Genomic DNA, 14,859 nt, shown 5'->3' with positions numbered 1-14,859 from the left:
TATTAATAATAATTATTCACGCATTATTTTTTAAATTTAAAAGGCATATTCGACATTTATATGATTACAACTTATTTAAGGAAAAGTACATATTCAACTAATTTTAAATAATCGACTATTTTTAAATAATTGACTTATCATTTATCCGAGAAGTCTTACTTATTCACATCATATTTAAGTGTAAAAACATACTAATTCAGAGCATATGAGTACTCTGGTTTACTCATACTCTGTTATTTTAACAAAAACTCTCTGATTAAAGTCTGTTCAATAAACGCGGGGATTCGAGCCTATATCACCTCATTGAAAGATGATCACTCTGTCTCCCAAACCGTACCGTTTGGTTATGAAAAAAATTCAAATGTCTTTATCCTAAAAGTCTTATTTATCGAAATCATATTTAAGTATAAAAACGTTTCTGGCAATTTAACTAATCCGAAAATTATAACTAATGATAGTTAATTATCAGATAGAGTATCAGTTCGACCATGAAGACGAATCACGATTTTATTCATACGATATTGAGAAACATAATTTTTTTTCTGAAACGTAAGAGCAAGTGTAGAAAATAATTGTAAAATGAGTTAAAAAAAAAGATAAAGTTATCTTACGGTCAATAAACTGCTTGACAAAGAACTAAGATTTGAATTCAAATTTTTAATTCGTTTAAGATTAGGGAGTAAAACAGATAAAAAACTGTTTTGTAAAAAAAAAAAAAAAAGCTTTAAACCGTCAAATATGCTGAAAAAATCTGTAAAAAAAAATCAGAATTTTTTGCAGCTCGTCGTTACCGATTAAAAACAGAAAAGATCGGTATTTATCTTTATACAGTTTTTTCTGCAAAAATATACATGTTTTTCTTTTTTTCTGTAGAGTTTACATTTATTTTTTACAGTGCTTAAAAACTTAAACTAAATCACTGTAACAGCTAAATATATCTTAATTTCCAACAATTGTTCCCATTCATTTTATAATTTAATAGTTAATCTCTGTTAATTTGCTGAAATCATTATTTATATATAAAAATGCATTATAACATGGGATGGGCTGAGCAAACCATAGATAGAATAAATCATTCTTCTTCATCAGCCGATGCATAATTTTTTACAAATCATTCCCTGGACAGATATGTTTCAATCATGGTATGTAGGAAATTAATTCTCTCTAATCGTTGTCAAAAATGTCGAACAAATTCACGGTCGACCCGATCGACCTAAATATATTGCGTATCACCCCTACCAGCTGCAATTAGAAGTGACTTGAATCCCACATAATCACCCTTTTCAGTGATAAATGGATGTTTTTTCCTGGTATCTTCCACTGGCAATTAAAAAATAAATTATTCACTGTATCTGAAATGGATAAAAATAAGGCATTTATGATTTTGTTTTGCATTTAATGGAAAATTTAATCACTAAAGGTTTTTTGATTAATGGAAAATTTGTATAACTGTTTTCAATTCATAATAAAGTGACACTAAACTGTAAGACATTTATTCGTATAAAAATGAACTGTTAAAGCAGCTCAGTAGCCCGATTCTGTCGGCTTCAACTTTAAATAAAAAATTATAACTCTATATTTCGTAAAAAATTTATTTATTTTAAAATGGTTCATCAAAAGCAAAATTCGCTTGTCATTAATTTTATGAACTCGGAAATAAAATACTCTAGTCATAATTTTTATGAATTTCAAAGACAGCATTTTATTGTCGCAATGCTTTTCTTAGATCTCAAATATAAAACTCATATAGACATAAAATTTATAATAAAAATTTGCAGAAATAAATCGAAAGAAGTAAAGCTTAGCTATTTTATTTATTTCAATCTTTCTCATTTTTATAAACTTATCAGCCAATTCAGTGATTCTCTCATTCAATGATTCGCTCATTCAATGATTCACTCATTCAATGATTCACTCATTCAATGATTCACTCATTCAATGATTCACTCATTCAATGATTCACTCATTCAATGATTCGCTCATTCAATGATTCGCTCATTCAATGATTCACTCATTCAATGATTCACTCATTCAATGATTCGCTCATTCAATGATTCACTCATTCAATGATTCACTCATTCAATGATTCACTCATTCAATGATTCACTCATTCAATGATTCATTTATTAAATTAGTCAGTCATTCAGTTGATCCCCCACTCTCTAAACATCGATTGACAGTATTGTCTATTCATTCTTTCTTTCATTCATTAATTCGCCCATTCATTAATTCGCCCATTCACTATTTCCTCCTCCTCCATTCAATGCTAGTTCATAGAATTGTTCATTCCCTGGTTCACTGGAACGCCAATTAAATGAACGATTTATTTGTTTACTGGTTTGAGATTTATTGATTTGATTTTTCAATTTTCTCTTATTTTGACTTCTTGTTCTTTCGTTATTTATTTTCTCTCTGTACCAAATATCTTTCTCAAAAATGGTTGTCCATTTGGTTGCAAGTAAAATTCTAAGAAACCATTCGAAATATTTATTCATTAATACAATCAAGTTTAACCGAAACTGTATTGCACTCAATACTGTAAAAGAATTCACAGTTAAGTCCTCACTTTTCTGAATATCTTCATTTTCACAATACGCAAACATTTTTATAAAACAAATGTTGTTAAATGTTGTAAACAAAACAATTCCAAATAAAAATGTTGTAAAAAACACGTTGTTAACTTGAATTAACATGAAAGTTTTCTTATTAAAGTATAACTGCTGTAAAATTATTCATCTCTCTGCTTCTCTTGAAAGTTGGTGTTGAAAGGCCTAACTCATTTTAAGGTTTACAACTATGGAGGACTTTTTGAAGAAACTAACCTTGATTTGCGATGGAGAGGAGAACCTCCCACTGTTAGCTCAACCACAAAGGGATTTGAACCCATGACCAGTTTGCGTCAGCATTGTGTTTGGTTTGAGTCGGGAGCAGAAATCTTGCTGACCAGCATCGCTGAGATTTGAATCTGTGCCACATTATTAGAAAGCGAGCTCCCTATCCCCTCACTCACCAAAACTAGCTCCTTTTTATTCCAGTAAAAGAAATTTTAACATTCTTATTCAAGTAGCTAATTTATGGCATTACCTATCTATACTTTATCAAAAAAATTAAAACTAGCTTTAATTTCCCTAGTCTTGCACTTTTTTATAGTAATCATGTGTAAAATCTGTAAAAGAGAAATATAAAAAAATAAAGAACCCATTAGCTTTGCGATATTGAATGTTTTTCATATCTGAAGAAATTGAAAGTCATTTTTATTTTGAAACAGTTACGAGTTGCAACAATTATAAAAGAAAGGTGTAATTATATAATCGTTTTAAATGCTTAAGAATTTTATTATTTATTTATAAATAAAACTAACAAAATTCAAGGTCGATACAGAATAAATGCATATTAGTTTTTTTTTCCTCCGTTCGCAAATTTACCGCAATGATTTCTGCGAATAGAAATATGGATTTCTTCTTTCGACCAGAGATGCAACGCCTAGATTTCTAAGCGATTTCGTTGATGAACAAAGATGTAATTGCACCATTGTTTTTACTCTTCTAGGAGGGGCAGAAAACATACACTAAGGCATAACCTTCGAATAAATGAGAATAAAAAAGCCGTCTTAATATACAGAAACATATACGCGCAAGCAGTTAATGAAGCTAGTAGTTCACCATTTTTCAGTTCCCATAGAGACGCGGTTATTAACCAACTCCCGCGCACTAACGAGCCTCCCATTGGTCTATTTCCCGAGGGACCACAACATGTCACGGTTGAATTCACACTGGCGACACCTACACGTCAAAGATGGCACTCATTGAAGATGCCAAAAACTCGTGGAGGGTCCAAAGATACCGGACCCCAAACGATATTATAAAAAGCGAAAACATGTGTCAGTGTTTGTTTACAAGCACTATTATTCGGAATATAATCGAAAATAAGAACTGTTAAACTCCAAAAAAATGACAGAACAGGTTAGTGTTCTAATTCTTTGTTCTACTTTTTATCGAAATGAATTACTTAATTTTTGAAAAAATGGTTCAAAAAATTACTTATAGTCGGAATTAAAGTCACAAAATAGTTTATGATCTTGGAAATATTTTCTTCAAATGACATTTATATCTTTCTTAGAAATATTAATTCAAAAAAGAATTAAAAAAATATTATTTTATAAATTGTTCATTTACTTTTATTGTTCTCTGTAACGTAAAAACTAATAACAGACAAAATGAAACTTTGACTTACACTTATGGATTAAAATTGATTTTTTTAAACTATTTAAATCTATTTAACCACTTTATTTTAAACATCATGACTTATACAAAATCTAATAAGCATTTGAAAAACCACTTCAGAAGGATTAAAACCAACATTTTAAGTTATTTAAAATATGAAAATCTATATTTAAACTATACTAAACTGAACTATTACTAATATATGTATATATATATAATAGAGAGAGAGAATAAGATTGTTTTTGAGTGACAGTAAACAAATGAACTTTGTTGCTATTCCGATTTATGTGGTTTTATTTTAAACATAATGCTTTCGTTTATTAAAAATCTTTTTTGGCTCTAAAAAGATTTTTAGTAAAAATTTAGAAAACATCTTTTTTGGTGAAGTTGTTCTTTTTACCATTGTTATATTTAATAATTTCTAATTCAATAAATTTTAGAATAAAATTCTTGAATTTCAATAATTTAGATACTCTCATTTTATAAAAATGCTTTTTTTTTAAATTTCAAAAAAGACTAATATTTACTGTAAAAAAATAGTGTAGATTTCACAAATGGGGGGGGGGAGAATTTTGATTGCGAATGAAATCAAAATTAAGCAGATAAAAATATTTCAGTATTTTTTTCCAAATTTGTAAATGTATACTAACTTAATTCATAGAATTTAGAAAACTTGTAATTCAACTAAACTGAGAAATAATCAGTGCAACGATATATATGTTTATAGTAGTACTATTAATTATTTATAGTAGTACTATTAATTATCAAGTACTATTAATTATTTATAGTAGTACTATTAATTATTACTTAAATTATTGTATAATGTCGTTTAATTAATATTACTTTGCAAAATTTAGTGCATTCAGCCTAAGATATATCTTATATATAATCTATTCAGTATGGTCTTAGGTATACAATAAATTAAAGTAGTTTCTGATATGTATATCGGCAATTCCATCATTTTATTTCTCTTATGAAACAAGCAAATTATCAATACTTAAATTATTCTAGAATGTATCAGTAAAAGACATTCTGGAAGTTTGTTTCTATGCATGAAATATCTTCATACTAAATGTGAATATATGAAAGTAGTTCTATTTATATTTCTAAAAAATAACTCAATAGAAACTTATAATTTCTTATTCCTCTGAGAACAAATTGTCCTTTTTAGCCATTGCAATATTTAATAATTTCTAATTTAATAAAATTTAGAATAAAATTATTGAATTCTAATTATTCATATTTTATCATTTCGCAAAAAGAAAATTTCGAAAAAAAAATCTTTTAGCATTTTTTGGCCATTTTTAAAGGAAGTTTTAATAGCATTTCAATAATAGTTTATTGCGAGTTGTTTTCTATGCTTTTGTTTTCCATGAGAAAATAAAAAAATAGGCTATAAATTTCCTTATATTTAACTAGTTTTTTTTAAATAAATCTCAAAATATATATAGTAGAATGCATATATAAGTTTTATAAGTCTTTTCACACTGAGAAAAAAAGTATGGTCATAAATATAATAAGGTGAAAATAGAGTAATATTTATTGTCTTTCTGGAACTATGGGAACACCAAAAAGCTCTGTCATTTCTACCGAAACGCTCTAGTAATGATTTTGATACAATTAACATTAAAATATAAATGTTTTTATAATATGTGATGAAATTTGGTAAATGTAGTAAAAGCAGGCAATTTTATAATGATACCTTAGAGCATGGCATTAAAACCATTTATTCGGTTAAATTTTCTTTTCAGTTTTGTATTTCTTACTGAATGTGTGGATAAATATAACAACAATTTTAAAAACCAGAACTTCCTATAAACCATTACCATATAAGCGAAAAATTATTAAGTTAATGGTTTAAATACGGTATATTAGTTTTATATATGTGACAATATATATAAAACCAATGGTTTCTATAGTTAAATAATGTGTATTGGTTTTATTAACCAGAATTATAGTTTTTTTTACCAGAAATGTCATTACCATGCAGTATGGTATTTTCACCAGAATTTTTTTGGCTTGTTATGTTGTAGAGATAGCTAAAGTGAGAAACTTTCTTTCTGTTTTGAAATGTAACACCCTCTCATTATAAAGTCTCCTTACATAAATTTATAAACCTTACATTAGAAACCTTTGATAGCTTTGTAATAAGATCTTTATTAACAAATTAGGAATTTTGAGTGAGATTTTCTATTTTCCTAATCAATACAATTTTATTTAGGATGCGTTTACTTTTTTTAAGAAAAAGTGAAGTGTCAAAGAACCATTAGATCTTCTTAACATTTTAAAATTTGTTCTGTTACACTTACAAGCATGTTTGTTGCATAAATAATACCTTATTGTTGTTTGGCGCTGTTTCTTTGTATTTACCTCAACTCAATTTTCTTTTCAATAGAAACATAGAAATCAATTACCTTTTCAAAAATATCAGGTAATTTATACTGAGTTTAAGCGTAAGTTATTTAATATTGAGTTTAAACGTAAACACACTTTATTCAAATTTTCCCTAGTTTCCAACCAATAGAACAATATAAGAGCTGTAAACTTATGTGATTGGAATTAGATTTACGAGGGTTTAAACATAGACACATTCTAGTATTTAAAATAGCTACGATTAACATCTCGTAAACAAGCTTTATTTATATTGGCTCTATTAAAGTAATTAGTCAGTGTAAAAGACACCACACTTATTTGATGGGAACTAAATTACTGTAAGTTAACACATAGACACATTCTATTCAAATTAGCTATACCTTTTAAACTATTAGACTCAATAAAAAGCATACTCATGTGAGGGGAATGAAATATATGTTAGATTCCCAAGGCGTTTATTTGGAACAAATAGTCAAATACATACTTTTTTTTAAATAAATTTAGTAATGTCGAGTTAGAAATATATTATGTAATACAAAATTATTAATGTTTGAAAGCATTCTTAATATTACCAATTCAAAAATTACTTAATTCAAATTTCATTTCCATAGATATTGAAAATAATATAATAACTGACCCTTAATTTGGGGTCAGTATTCATAATGATAGAGACTATTTATCATACGGAATATTTAAGTAATTTGGTGGAGGAATAAAACTCAATATTTTAAACGAAGTATGATATAATAAGGACACGAATAGAATATGTTATACAAAAGAAATAGGTTTTGGATTTTATGATAGAAATCAGAAGGCAGATTTAACCTGAAAATGTTATACTAAATCAAGCAAAAACTCATATTTAGAATGATGGCAAACAAAATGTCTTTTTTTTGAAGTTATGTGTGCTTTATCTTACTATAACATAAAAATTGATTGTGGTAATAATATTATCCATTATTTTTATTACTCAAGGATATCATATATTATTATACTCAATAAAAAATGAAATCAATAAATGTTAAGCTGCCATTTTTTTACAAGCATGAATGCAATAAAAGTTATAATTGCAATTTCCTGCTGTAAATTATTAACTATTTTAGTTTGATGTAATATTAATTTTAGCTTTTATTACTTTTAAAAATTTTAATTGTAAAAATCAAAAACTTAACAATAAAATCTTTTCTATTTTGATAATGTTGAAGAAAAAAGCGATTATTGAAAATTCATAATAGTGTTTATGTAAACTCTGATGAAAAAATAATAAATGCGTTCCTCTAAATGATAAAAATTTATTTATTTGATTACTAGGTGATTTGTGGAATGGAAAAATTATGAGAATTTTATTTCTCGTTAGACTTTACCAAATTCGAATGGCATAATAGCGTTATTTTCAAATATTTTAATTCGAGTTGCACTCAATCAATTCAATTTATTAATTTTAATGTGACATTAAAATGACTATTTATTTATTTTTGAAGTTATTGAAGGTAGTTCTAGAATACTATAGGCCATGGACCGAATGCTTAATTTTTTTTTAAATGGGTTTGCTTCTTATCACGTTATGTAATTCAAAATTTGTTTATGAAGGTATAATATATCTTTAAAAATTTCTATGTATGTTTCCCACATTAAACTATAGTGAAATTACTTTCATTATACTACACATTAAACTACTACACCACTACTGCACATTTACTACTATACATCTTCTACTACAATACTCCACATTTACTGCTACACTAGTTACTTCACATTAAAGTAAGTTGATCCCTTGAGGTGCTTTGCTTTAGTGATCAACTTATAGAGGGAGTATGCGTCATTTTTTCCAATTTCTTAAATCGAGTTATTATTATTACGTATTTGAAAATAGTTATAATTTGAGATACAATATATATGCTTAAACATTTCTGCGTATATTGCATACATTAAAATACAGTGTAAGTTGACCCCTTGAGGTGTGTTGCTTTAGTAAGTCAACTTATTGACGGTCAATTTATATTTTGTATTATAACACGTTATTTTTGTCAAGTTTAATACATTAAAATACGAGGGTACAACATGCACTTAAAAATTTCAATATATGTCGCACATACGGTTAAAGTATGGTTAAACCTGTCTAAGTCGACCCCTTATGGTATATGTTACTATAGTGCTCAACTTATAAAGGGGGATAATTCATAGTTTTTTTTTATCAGTTGTTATATCGCGTGCATTTGTTATATCAATGTTCTTATCACGTTAAGTATTTGAAAATGCCTATATTCGTCGGTACAATATATACTTGAAAAATTCTATTTATGTTTCACACATTAAATTACAATTAAACCTGCGTGCGTTAACCTCTTGGGAAGTTACTTTAGTGATCAACTTAGAAAGCGGAATATGTCATTGCTTTTCGATAATTTCTTATATCACGTTATTATTATTTATTTATTACTATGATACCAACAACGGAAATTAAATAAATAAGTGTAGTTAAACTTTTTTATCGTGACTTTAAAACTTTATTCAGAAAATACCCCAATGCATATTTTAAAAGATGAAATTAATCACCAGAATAAATTTTCATTTTCTACGTAATTTCATTATACTAATTAGTTTAAAAAGTTCTATTTTGCTAGTGATGCATGGGCGATGTTAGTGAAGCATTTATCATAAATAATTTCTTAAAATATCAGTGCACTGAAATGTAAGCAATTATAAAACTCAGCGAGACAAGATCTTTTTAACATTTTAAAATTTGTTCTGTTACACTAACAAACATTTTTGTTGTATAAATAATCTCTTATTGTTGTTTGGCGTTGTTGCTTTGAATGTACATCAACTCAATTTTTTTTCAATAGAAACATGGAAATTAATTACCTTTTCAAAAATATCAGGTTATTTATCGGACACATAATTTTTACTCAGTCTAAAACGTCTGAAAATTTCAAAAGAGATAATGAGATAGAGAGATGCAATTTCAAAAGAGATAAATGATATCAGAAATGATTTCCTTTTATCATCTTCTTCTTTTTTCTCTATTTTTTTTTTGTTGTTTTTATCAATTGAAGGTTCGGCTAGTTTTCGTTTTGAACTCATTTATGTATAAATTTATCACAAACTATGTCTAAACTCCTTCCAGCCTGAAAGTTCATCTCAAAATAGGAGTAACTAGCAAAGAAAGGATTAGTCCTTTTGATCTAATCATCATATTTCGAATAATTTCTTTACTGAGTTGTCAGAATTCATTTAAGAAGAAGATCAAAGCATATTTCAAGAAATTCATTTATTGAAAAATGCTAACTATTGCAACTTCAAGAAATACTTTTCACCAGACACTTATTTACAATGAGGGAAAGAAAGGGTATTCGAAATGCTGCAATAACTTCAGAAGAAAAAAGGGATGAAAAAACTGTTTGAAGAATAGAAACCCTATACAGTTTTCCCATGCTGTTACCTCCCTAAAAGATTTGTGATGGAATTTTACGCTATTTCCCTAATTTAGTGAAATTCTAATATACAGTGCACTCCCGATTATCCGGGTTAATCACCGGGACAGGTCACACGGACAATCGAAAAACACGGATAATCCGAAAACTCCTTTTATTAAAGAAAAATTCAATATCAGTACAAAAAATATGAAAATTACTGACATTTGCATGCATAACATCAAACTAGGAATTATTAAAAACTCTAATGCGTCTTCGTCATTTATCGATACACATATTTTACGAACCGCAGTAATGTCACCGTAATCAAATCCTCCCATATAATCTAATAAAGTTTCCACAGAGCAGCAAAATGAGAAATTGAATTTCATTCATTTACTACATCTTCGGCATGAGTTACTATCATCACTATTTGATTTAACAACGTAACGATGCCTTCATCAGTCAAATACTGGAAGCCAGGCTCACATGCATCACTTTGAAACCAATCTTATAAATTTTCTTCATAAAGAATTTCGAAACCTTAGATTTCTTTTGCTTGTTCGAGAATACTGTTATCATATTTTTCTTGAACATCTGAAGAGGATTGTTCATCAAGCGGTATCGTCTTTCTCCACGATCGTGATAACGTAGACGATTTGTTCCATATACTGCAATCCAATAACGAATATTGCTTTCCAAAAATTTGGTAGTGTTACAACTTCATGAATCAAATTTTTTTAATCTTGAAAATGTTTCTCTTTATATTTTTTGTGTGACTCCGGAATGAGCACGGATAATCCGCAAACCGGATAATCCGCGCACGGATAATCTAGAGTGTACTGTATATTACAAATTTACATAAAGAGTATACTGAAAAAAAAAATTTTAGATTATCTTTGGAAAATTTTCAATAAGAAGGATAGCATTTCATAACATTACTGGACAAGTGTGGTTTATTTCAGTAGTCAACATACAAGAATGATAGGTATAAAGGCTACACAGGTTTAGCTCCCAAATAATATATAGGAAAAATTCCATTCTTGATAAGTGGGGTCAACTTAACAGGCGTCATTGTACATTAAACAAAAGATCCCCACATTCTTTTTAGGACTTTACGAACATTTGATGTACAGTTGCAAACTATTCCACTTTTTCTGGGATATAAATCACTTCCAAATGATTTATCTAAATTTTTGTAATTGCATTTAATGTATACCTCTTATCATAAATGTCCTTATAGCTCACGAGGCCATCAAACTAACTAATAATTGTCAACTAACCAAACTGTGGTAAAAGCGAATATTTCTATTGTATAATTTGTCATTTAAATAATAAGGCTGTTTAAAAAAAGTTCGTACTGTTCTAAGGTTTTTTAAGACAATTTGTAACTTTTGAACTTAACATTTTGTTTAGTTTAATTTTTTTTTGTAATGCAATATGAAATATTTCAAAATAAGATAAAAATCCAAGTCCCTCTTTTTTCATCAGAACAAACTTGAACCACTGATAGTTTTGACCTAAGATGTACATACTTGTCTAAATAAAGCTCGTATTTTGTGTGTTCATAAAATAAATGTGCAGAAAATCTTATATTAAATACCTACTTGTGATAATTCATCGAAAAGGTCTTGAGTTCGAATCCCAGACAAAGCATAGATATTCTTTCATTCTCTGAACTACTTATCCTTATTGTGAGAGCAATACCACCTAATATAGTGCCTCTGAAAGAGTGGCCCTACTGATACTTGAATGACGAGAGATAATCGGGTGGGCATTGGGAAAAGAGCTTATGATCGTTTTCAAAGCATAGTTAACTTTCAATTATACTGCCAATCATCCAAACATATTCTATAACTATCTACTTAATTGTCGACATGGAGTAAAGTTGTAATGTCCGAATTGAAAGCATTAGTAACAAACTTCTTACATTTATAACAAATTGTCCTTTCTCCGCAAATACTCATATTGCAATAAAACGACTTTTAGATAAATGATTATACTGGGGGACGAATTTTCGATTGTATTTATAAAAATAGTTGATCTTGCCAAATTCGGGTGTGGGGGTTACGAAACTGAAATCTGGTTTGCTCCTAAAGCTATAGATTTTTTAAAAATGGCCTTTTTTGGTCTAGTTTTTGTAGAAATGTATGGGTTTGAAGAACTTATATATAACAGGGTGTCGCACAAATGTTGCGTAAAACCTCTGGGAGACTTGGACACAACATCAAGATTAAAATTGCATTGAAAACCATGCCCGGAAATGTCGTACTTTGACATGTTCAGAAGCACACGAAGAAACAATTCATGTTAGGGAAGCGCCTTTAGCGGCGTATGACGACATTCCCAGGCATGGATTCGTATGTAAATTTAATCCTGATGACGTGCTATAAGTCCTCTGAAGTTTGTCGCAAGATCTATGTGACCCCTTACTATATATATATATATATATATATATATATATATATATATATATATATATATATATATATATATATATATATATATATATATATATATATATATATATATATATATATATATATATATATATATATATATATATATATATATATATATTCGTACTCGTACTGTATATATACTCGTTTTTAAACTCGTACATTTCAACAACAAAAAATATCTTTTGACAAGAACTGTAGCTTGGAGAAAGAAACTGATTGCAGAAGTAAAAGCAGCAATACAAAAGTATCTAAGGTCTGTCAAAAAAATCTCAGGCTATAGAAAACAAAAGTACTTTGTCCCTCAGTCATCTTCGCACTAAGCACTTTTTCTTATACACACGTTAACTGGATAGAGTAATTAGACTAATAAATAGCTGGAAAAAATATATTTTATAATATTTTTTTCAAATTTATTCATAAATATTGATATATTAAGCCCCATATTTGTTTTTTCGTCAGTAAATTTTTGGGGAAGGACAGTTGCGTTTTGCAAAGATGTGCGTATTTGAACGAGAGTACGTTCTTAGTCCATTCCTTTTAAGTGAAAACTTTTGGAAGAAAAAAATTTTAGGAACTTTTCTCACTAATTTATCGAAGAAAGAAAGATGCCATCGTAGCAAACAGGTAGAGGGGTGAAGAGCCTCATGAAACGGGGCTCTGGCCTCTAGTATAGGTATTTCAAATTCATTTCTTCGATCCTGAAATAGACAGTTTTATATCAATTTAGGTTTATCATAGATTTTTTTAATATATTTAAAAGTTGCAGTTGGCTCTGTCAATATAAATCTGATGATGTAATCCTAATTGCTCCCACACACGCGATCACTGACCGCATTTAAATTATCTTCTTCAGTTTCATCGTGATCAGTAGACCCTTAGGGCGTTGAAGTTGTACAAAGCAAATAAACTTTTAGATAATCAACACACGGAAATGAACCATCTAATATGATAATTCCAGGAAATGTGCGTTAACCATCCTCAGAGACACAAGACAGTTGAGTAAATGAAACGGCCATACAAGTTTTTCTTTCCGGGAATCGCCACGCCCTTAATTCCATCTTCATTACAAAATCCAACTCAAGAAAAAAAAAACTACAACGAGAAACAAATGAGAGTTTATAGGAAAGCAGTTTTCCTGAATTCAGGGAAAAGCCTTTGGGAAAATCCTTGTTGTAAGCTAGTTTAATTGACTTGCACACGCTGTGGGATGACTGTCAAAGTAAAATAATTTTAGTCTTTGAGCTTTAGTTGGTATGTATATTCATTTGTTGCTTGTGATTTTGACCGGACAATGGAAAACAATAAGCGCAAGAATTGTTGTTTATTTGTTATTAGTTTACATTAAGTAAGTTAATAATTGAGGAAAAAGCCTTTTGGAAAATGCTTGATACAAGGTAGTGCAATTGTCTCGTACATGTTGTAAGATGACTGCCAAAATAAAATAGTTTAAGTGTTTGGGCTTTAGTTGGTGTGTATATTTAGTTCCTACTGGTAATTTTGACCAAACAATCAAAAAATAAGCACTTGAATTGCTGGTTAATTTATTATTAATTAGCATTAAGTAAGACAATTTAAAAAGCATTTATATATTAGTTTAAATAATTAATTTAATTGCAAGTTTTAAACTCGATGTGCTTATTACTTGGACTAAACCACTGATTGTTAATCACGTACTCATAAATGAATAGCTTTTGAATAGAAATTCAGTGATGATTTAATGAACATTCATTCGTACATTTTGGGGTGCTCCACCGTAACTAGTAGATTTTTTAACAATATATGTATTTTTAAGTACTCATGTTTGAAGAAATTACATTTTCTTTGAAAAGACTCCTTCGGGAATAGTTAAACACAGCTTTTCATTTCCTATTTCTCATTGCTATAACCAATAACAGATTGTGCAGCCAAAGTGGGCCTGAATAAAGCACTGCTACTATTAAGATCTTTCACTGTAGTCGGTGCATTCTCATTAAATAGAAAAATCATAGGATTAGATTAATTAATTAATTAAGAAGAAACAAAAATCTTTGACTTCGAATTTATAAATCATTTGAAATCTTCAAGAGACACAAAATTTATAAAAGTTAAATTGTACTCAACTGTAAGTCTCTCATTGCTTATGTAGTGGTATTTTTTCTTCATCTATTTTGAATATAGAAACATTCGATTTATATTTTTTTAAGTTACTTTAAGCATTATGCTATCTATATTAAACTTATTTTGTCTTTTTAGCTATGTTTGTTATATTTGTGTAAGTTATAATCATGACAATTCTGTTCAAAATACCAACCTGATTCAAAATTAAAACTTAAAGCTAAAATTTATGTCTCTTTATTATGAGGCATGTCCGAAAATAAGTACTGTTTTTAAAAAAAGTCTCATTTTATT

The 14,859-nt window shown here is 28.4% G+C and overlaps 1 protein-coding gene across 11 annotated transcripts in view; it reads left to right on the top strand.

The window, feature by feature from the left end:
- Positions 1–14,859, top strand: part of LOC107439607 (BTB/POZ domain-containing protein 6) — a 61,772-nt gene that overhangs the window by 34,986 nt on the left and 11,927 nt on the right. The window contains exon 1 of one of the 11 annotated variants that reach the window (XM_043048641.3): positions 3,781–3,962. The exons of 9 other annotated variants lie outside the window; for them this stretch is intronic. In XM_043048641.3, coding sequence (XP_042904575.2) covers positions 3,951–3,962 — 12 coding nt within the window. In that variant the 5' untranslated portion in view covers positions 3,781–3,950. Of the gene's footprint in view, positions 1–3,780; positions 3,963–14,859 lie in introns of those variants that run through there. One more of the 11 variants, XM_071178854.2, reaches the window with a different exon arrangement.

The sequence above is a fragment of the Parasteatoda tepidariorum genome, chromosome 6 (assembly GCF_982258835.1).
Source record: "Parasteatoda tepidariorum strain Cologne lab strain chromosome 6, Ptep-v5.0, whole genome shotgun sequence".
NCBI classification, from domain to species: domain Eukaryota; kingdom Metazoa; phylum Arthropoda; class Arachnida; order Araneae; family Theridiidae; genus Parasteatoda; species Parasteatoda tepidariorum.
Note: the sequence above shows the minus strand (reverse complement) of the source record. Positions and strands in the feature narration are given on the sequence as shown.